This window comes from Cololabis saira, chromosome 2 (genome assembly GCF_033807715.1).
Source record: "Cololabis saira isolate AMF1-May2022 chromosome 2, fColSai1.1, whole genome shotgun sequence".
NCBI classification, from domain to species: domain Eukaryota; kingdom Metazoa; phylum Chordata; class Actinopteri; order Beloniformes; family Belonidae; genus Cololabis; species Cololabis saira.
Window position 1 is genome coordinate 43572564 of NC_084588.1, and position 7991 is coordinate 43580554.

Genomic DNA, 7991 nt, shown 5'->3' on the forward strand with positions numbered 1-7991 from the left:
TTTTCTGGCCCCCCTCGATAATACTTTAACCTCCAGCTTTTCAGCACTTCCTGACAGTTTTGGGGGGTTAAGTTCCAGCTCTCTTTACTTTCTTCCTCTTCCTCTTTTTGTTTCTTTTTTTTTTTCTTGAGACGTTTGACTTTACCATTTCTGCCTTTGGACTTTGTTGTAACCCAAAATAACATACTGGGTTTATTATGACCTTTCATAGTTTTTTGTTTCACTGAATATCACATAATATATAATTTTGCATTTAAGAGAATCCAGTTCATCTTGACATGATAGAAATCAGGACTGTTTAGGACAAGGGCGTAGGTTTGGTCTCAACATTGGTAGGGACGATATAACAGCATAACCTGCATGTACTTTTTGCTGGGGACGGGACATTAATAAGACCAAACAGATTGTGTGAACGGGGGTCAGGGCTACATTTGTCACGAATATGAACCTAATTAATTGATAGGCTAAATGATCAATGCAAAATAAATCTGTATTGATTTATACTAACTTTCATGTGTATTGGTTCACCTGATACATGGTTCGATTCAAACCTTTGTTTTCAAAAACTACTAAAGAAACATTTTTAAAACTTCCAGAATATTCCAGGATTTTATTAGCAATTTTATTAAATTGCAATATTTGAATATCAGCCAATCAAACGTACGTTTGAGGAAAAAAATATACCAGCACATTCAGCAAGTGAAAAGGGGTACATGTAAGTCTGAACATAATGAAAATAATTAACTTAATAATGGTAGGGTTAATTCTATCCTTACAACATTTGGGAAGACAATCTAAATTACCTTTATATCTGAACTTATTATATAATGCAAATAAGGTTGCTTAAAAGTTGGTGGGGAGAATTTGAGGCCCCTGAAAAGTTGGTAGTGTTATGTCCCTACCGTCCCTACGCAAACCTACGCCCTTGGTTTAGGAGACATATAAGGAATGTCATATTTGTTAAATTTGTGTTTACTTTTGTTTTCAATTTCAGAAAAAAAAGCGGTCCATAACTAATTAAGATTAAACTCCTTCTCCTGATTGAGTTATTCCCTTGCAGTAAATGTAAAAATGTGTCGTTGATGCTTCAAAATCCGTCTGTCAAAGGTGATGAAATGAATACATGATATTAAAATGATAATAAAATGATAATAAAATTACTGCATCCATTTCATTGTTTTTGACAGAGCTCATAATGGCCCTAGTTTTGATTACAGCTCTTTTTTCTAAATCCATAAATGAGAGGTGACCTATAACAATGACTTGGTCACGGTAAGTGGTTGCACGTACTTGGACGTGTCAAGGCTGCCATTCATCAGTGTCGTGTTTAAAGCTGAGTGGTTCATTTATTTATACTCTTAGATACCGCAGGCTAATATGACACGGCAGGAGCAGAGGAAAACAAATGCTTTGTTTATCCAGATAAAGATAAAGGACATTACATTTTACATTCGTGGGGGCCTTTATCAACTGAATATCCTCCCAGTTTTCACATGTCCCCGAAGTCCAAAGATTGAGAGCACGCATTAGATGAACCGTGCTCCTTTGCTGACTCATGGAAGCCTTTTCTCTGTCCTGACCTTGAAAACCAGACGGTGCAACCTATTTTTGAATCTATTTGTCCACCGCTGCAAGGGTCAGACATGACAGAACACCTCCATCCCTTCTTGCCACTCCGTGTCTCTTCTCCTCCTCAGCCAGTATTTGAAGCGAGACACGGCTCTCTCGCAATCAGTCATTTATTGGATTCATCAATCACGCGGCCCGGAGAAACAGCTGGGGTTGTCTTTAAAGGTCTAGGACTTTGTTAAAAAATGGTGAAACACAACAAAGTTGCTCTGTTTTGCAGTGTGATTTATTTCAGACATGATCTTTTTTTTTTTCTTCCCTGTTTCTAATCTTTTCAATTTGTCAGGAACAGTAACAGCAGAATGGATTGATTCAGGATGGAAAGAAAAGACTATATGGAGTGTAAAACCCTCGATTTATACGTTCTGATAATCTACTGATCTTTATTATAACAGCAAGTCACAACTGCTGCGATATCCACGGCGTGTGCTCGGGCTCATCCCTCCGAGGCGTGCCCGGCATGTTTATTCCAACCATCTGAAGCCCCGCATTAAGAAACTCCCTCCGCTCCACCTGAGTGGGTTTACTACCGGTGACGGGAAGCAGCTCTGCTCTGGAGTGATGTCACTGGCTGTCTTGTCCGAAGACGACTCCCACCTGTTTCCTGATTTCATCCATGAGCTCCGTCAGTAAGACGGAGTCCGCCAGAGGCATCCGTGGGCTCTCCTTAAGTCCTGCACACGAGTTAAGCAGGAGGGTGAAACGTCTTGCGCACAGCCGCACTTGAGTTATGCACATATTCATAGCGAATCATGCAGTGTAGTAAAGCAGGGATGAAAAGATTATGCAAATCAGTGTAGGAAGAAATAAACAACAAGCCTGTAGTTCTTTGTTTCATACAAGACATTCGCAGGAGTGATAAGAGCTCTAATTCCTGTGTCCTAATTTCCAACCTCGGCTCGGTGGAAACGGTGGTCTGAGATGAACTGAATCCTCTCTGAAACTTCACTTTTTCGATGTGACTCACCTCCGAGCAGGCATCGCCTCACTTCCTCGGCTTCGTAACGGAGCCCAGTGCTGTTTGTGAAGTTTAGAGGGAGGCAAGGTTCAGGCAGAGGGTACTCGGCTTTTTTACCATTCAGCACCAGCGTGGTGGGGCAGTGCATGGGCCCTCGGACCTGGCGGAGGGAGAGAAGGCCCGTTTCTGTGCAGCTCTGCTCCATGATTTCATGAATCATCAAATGTGTTTAGTATGGGGTACTGTGTCCCAACTAAACGTGAATGGACGACATGATGCGGCCATCATTTCATAGGCGATGTCCTCGTACCTCTACGGAGCCCTTGGTGCCGCTGATGACGGCGTCATTGGGAAGTCGAGCGGCGATTGAAAAGGTGCAGACGGCCATCCTGCTCCTGGAGAACTTCATGACCACAACCACCGACTCGTCCACTCCTGACGAATATTTCAAATAACAAAACCTGCTAAAGAGACTGCAAAATCCCGTTTAAAAAGAGCGCATTTGGGCAATTGGTTTTCTCTTATAAAACAGCACCTGAGTGGAATAACATCCCACAGAACATTAGAGAGTCCATTTCATACAATCTCTTCAAATATAATCTTAGGAATTGGTTGATCGATAATCAAAGATGTGAACATTGATGTGTATACTATCGATGTGGGGATGAACTGTGTATATTGTAAGGGTTGAATTATATATGTTATATGTTATTGCTGATGTGTTTGTACTTGTGTTTTAATCTTTTTTTACTAGGTACTAGCCTATTATTTCTGGCAGGGGGACTGTCAATGTAAACTAGCCAATTGGGTACATTTACATTTTATTTTATAAAATGTTTCTTAATGTACGTTGTCCCTTTCTAACAAATAAAAAAATAAACTGAAATAAACTGAAACTAAAGGCAGTGACCAGCAAAGCAGGGGATGAATAAATAAATGAAACTGAAGTCAGATTATTCCCGCTCAATTCTGTCAAATCAACTGAAAAAAAGGTTTTAATGTATTAAATTATCACAAAGGTAAGAAAACAATGATGCTATGAGCAGTTTGATGGCCCTATGTTGGAGGACATGTTTCGGTGAGACATGAGGGGAATGTCCGGCCTCCAGTTTTACAGTATTACTCTATTCTCGGAGGAGGATTTGGATTATTCTGACTTTTTCCTACAAAGTCTTGGATTTTCCATGTGAATAATTCTGCCCTGAGGTTTTTTTTACATTTTTGTTCATTTTACAAGTGACTTTTGGTTGTTTCTCTTGTGTCACTTAAATCCTTCTGCCCCCCCCCCCCCCCCTTTACAATAAGGCTCATTTGGAGACAACTCAGTCCTGCTGCGTGGCTAACGATGCCAATCTATGTTTCCCGCGTGACCCGTGAGCCGGATCGTACCCGAGTCGAGCAGCGCCCCCGTGGCCTGGATGGACTCTGGCCTTTCGCCGTCGAACACCATCAGCACAAACTGCAGGCAGTAAACGCCGATATCCAGCAGGGCTCCTCCGCCCAGCTCCTTCTGCACCGAGCGGGGAATGTGGAGCTGAGGGGAGCCGAAGTAGCTCTTCACCAGCTTCACCTCCCCGACCGCTTCCTCTGCCAGCAGCCGGCGCACCTCAGCATAGACCGGGAAGCAGCGGGACCAGATGGCCTGGAAGGGACAGGAAAAGACAACCTATACGACGAGAAAGACTTTATTCTGAAGTTTGGCCTCCGCAGCAGTTTATTATGGAGATAAACCGCCTATTCCTGAAGCTCCTGTGTGAACTGAACTCTGGGAAATGTGGACGGTGAATCCTAAACATGCTGAGCTTCAGTTTAACATTTAACCGCCACAATAACCAGTACAGTCAGCTCAGCTAAGCATGGACTGAGTCAGCATACACATATGTACACGTGCCCGTCCCCGAACTGCCCCCAAACAGTTCAGGTGTCAGTGTTCAAAGATCCGGGCGGTGCGGTTTAACCTCCTGCGTTCTCATATGAGGACATTACATTTCTGCTGTTCTGCGCCATGATACTTCATTTGTACGAACATTGACCCATTGTCCTCATCCGGGACCCCCGCCTGCACCATCTAGTGGTCTCATTATGAAATTACACTAATTTGGGAAAAAACAAGATGGCTGGGATCTCAATGAAAGTCTTCTATGGCAGCTCCCGACAGAAATATGGACAAGGTAAAAATCCTAACCTAATTTTATGATTGAAACTAGTATATTTATGCACAATAACGTCTGCAGCTTCACATGGCATGCTTTTTTTATATATTTGAGTAATATTAGCAAGCTACAACGTCTGTAAACATGAAGTAGGCTACTCGTTTGAGGACATCAGGTCTATCTTCACAGCAAACACGTAAATTCTTTCCAAGAACATTTGTCTTTATTTCTTGCCCAAATGTCCAATTTCTAGTCAAAATAAGTCTCATTACACTTAAAATACTTGTTTTTAGATTTCCATTTGTTTAAAGCACATTTTCACTAGAAATAAGTAGAATAATCTGCCAGTGGATCAAGTTTTTATTTCCTTGTAATAGGAAATAAACAATTGAAAATGATATATAAATATAAATGATATAGAGATATAACCTAATACCCATGTTTTTACTCTGTAGCTCTTTATTTCATTCAAAATGCTGAGTATATTGCAAATAAAATGTATCATATTTTTATTATTAGAACCTGACCGGTCCTGACCTGCAGGGACGCAGGGCAGGACCAAGAAAGGGAAATAGAGTTGTGGTGGTTTTTGAGATAATTACTTATTGTAGAAAGCTAAAATTTCATTTTTAGGTAATTTGGGTCCTCCTGATCCCAAATAGCAAGGAAAAAATGTATATGCAAAAATAAACCCATTGTCCTCATGTGAGGCCATTGGATTTGACATAGTTCAACAGCACATAGAAAGCAAAAATTTAATTTCAACAAAAATGAGGTCCTACTGATCCCAAATACTAAGGAGACAAAAAATGCATATCAAACAAAGGCCCGGGTCTCTGCAGTTTCCTCGTGAAGAATGAAAACACGCATTGTTGAAGGTATCAGTGTCTTCGGAGTAGGACGGCATGAGATGTACAGCCAGTGGATTACCAACCGTACCACGACCATTAACAGAAATACATTGTTTCAGGTGTGGATTTGGCTACTAATAGCAGTTAGCTATGTGAACAACAGATTGAAGATGTTACTAAACTGCTGTAATTATTGTCAGCTCTGATGGTACTTACAGCTACAGTACATCCCATTTGGATAATCATTTCAATCAGCGAGTTAGTTTTACTCTGTTACACCAGTGTTGTGACACATTAGCTCAGGTCCAGCCTATCTCATCAAATATCCGAAGTAGAGGAGCAAATCCTGCACCGTGAGGATGTCAAATAAACGCCGAGCAGCATAAAGGTGTTTCTGAAAGACATTTCAGCTGAAAAAAAAGAGCTAAAACACTGTATTTCTTCTTACCACATGATGAATGATGCCTACAATCAGTTTGTGAACACCTCTGAACATTTGAAGGATATATTTTCCCTGCTATTTTATGTGATGCAACTACAGGTAAACAAATGGTACTCTCATGTCATTCTACAAAGGAGCATAAAAATACTTTATCAGTGTGTTACAATCATCATCTTCCAGTATTCATCACAAAGCCCAGCTTCAGTATTCAGTGTCGGGGTAGCACAACGACAAGAGGTGTCAAAAGTATTCACATTCATTACTCAGGTAGAAGTATAGATACTAGAGTTTAAAAATACTCCTGTAGAAGTTGAAGTATCAACTCAAGTTTTTTACTCAAGTAAAAGTATAAAAGTACTGGTTTCAAAACTACTTAGAGTATAAAAGTAAAAGTAATGTAAGGGGAAAAAAGCCATTAAGGACAAAAGCCATTGAAAATTAAGCATCTTAGTATAATGCAAATATATGAAAGAACCATATATGTGTACTATTGAGCATTAACATGTGTTTCAGAGAGCAGGAGATATGATGACTAGTTGCCTATAAGTATTGTAATGGTGCAAAAAGTCAAACTTCAGAGGCATGTTATCATTTATCCTAACCTTTATTGGAATGTACATCCAAGTTTAGTTGCAGGAATCCGAGGGAACGGATGTAAGAACAAAACTGGACAAGAACATCTGAAACAACCACAACCAAATTCACTCTATCCGGATGGAGCAATTTAACTGGATAGTTTTTTTTAAAGGCCGAAATGAAATAGAGTAACGAGGCTGTTTTTAAAATGTAAGGAGTAAAAAGTAAAAAGTTGTCTGAAAAATAATTACTCCAGTGAAGTATAGATAACCAAAATTTCTATTTAAGTAAGGTAACGAAGTATTTGTACTTCGTTACTTGACACCTCTGGTCCTGGCCAAACGGGCTACCTTACCTCCATCAGGAAGACGTTGTTTTTCTTGGCCGCCGCGACGAGGTCTTTCACCTGACTGGAGTTCATAGCGAAAGGTTTCTCACACAGCACGTTCTTCCCGGCTCTGAGGAAGAGAAGGCCGACTCGCCAGTGCTCCGTGTGCAGGACCCCCAGGTACACGATGTCTGTCAGCACACAGGTGACACAGGTGTTTCATCTTTAGCTCACATCAGCCACATCACGAATACTCATCTCTCTGATTCCTCACCGATGTCCGGATCGCTGGCCAGCTCCTCGTAGCTGCCGTAAGACTTAGGAACACTGTGTTTTTTAGCGAAATCCTGAGCTCGAGCCTTGCTTCTCGATGCAATCGCAGCTATCTGGAAGAAGAAAAACAGACATGCTGCAGCTCTGTTTGACAAAATGACGGTGTTGTAGTTGTGTTTGTATCCATTACCTGATGATCCTCGCGGGGCAGCGTCTTCATGGCCACGCTGAAGTCATGGCTGATCTTTCCCGCTCCGCAGAGTCCCCATCGAGTTGCCATGTTGAACTGGATGGTAAGTGACAAACAAGTTGGATGCTGCTGTAGGGAAGATCTGAGCTGCGGGCGACTCGTGACCTTGGCAAGGTTTTGCACGCTCAGGGGGAAGAAACTTACTGAACTGTCGTGCCGTAGAGCCAGAGGCTGCAAGGCTCCATTTATATGCTGCAGAGGCACAATTTGTCACATACCTTCTGCTCCCACCCTGAGGTGGAGGCTACACACACACACACACACACACACACAGAAACACGTCTGTGCACAGAGACACACACATCCTGGCGTGTTGCTGCCGTCATGCTGATACAGGCCTTTCGGTCCGGGTTGAAGTAGTTTGCACCAGTTGTCACTAACAATCTGTAACAGGACGATCATTGGGGCCATTATTAACATGCGGGGGGAGGGGGAAGCAGCATGCACGGTTAAACACGTGCAGGACATGAAGAGGGTTCACCTTGGGCACAGATAAGCTCAGGTCAGTTACCGAGAGAAAAAAAGAAGCTT

At 41.8% G+C, this 7991-nt stretch overlaps 1 protein-coding gene across 1 annotated transcript; it reads right to left on the bottom strand.

Moving 5' to 3' along the window:
* Positions 1-1824: 1824 nt before the first annotated feature.
* Positions 1825-7608, bottom strand: dhdh.1 (dihydrodiol dehydrogenase, tandem duplicate 1). Its single transcript, XM_061711239.1, has 7 exons — positions 7401-7608; positions 7212-7323; positions 6965-7128; positions 3977-4229; positions 2898-3022; positions 2597-2747; positions 1825-2303 (listed from the first exon to the last, which is right to left on the bottom strand). The coding sequence occupies exons 1-7, from the start codon at positions 7488-7490 to the stop codon at positions 2194-2196; spliced, it is 1005 nt and encodes a 334-aa protein (XP_061567223.1). The 5' UTR covers positions 7491-7608; the 3' UTR covers positions 1825-2193.
* Positions 7609-7991: the final 383 nt, after the last annotated feature.

Excerpts from the sequence above, each read along its gene's own strand:
- dhdh.1 (XM_061711239.1), bottom strand. The coding sequence starts at position 7,490 with ATGGCAACTCGATGGGGACTCTGCGGAGCGGGAAAGATCAGCCATGAC. Across the intron at positions 3,023-3,976 it reads GGGGGCGCTGCTCGACTCGG|GAGTGGACGAGTCGGTGGTT; the intron begins GTACGATCCGGC and ends AATATTCGTCAG. Across the intron at positions 2,748-2,897 it reads GCACCAAGGGCTCCGTAGAG|GTCCGAGGGCCCATGCACTG; the intron begins GTACGAGGACAT and ends TCCCTCCGCCAG.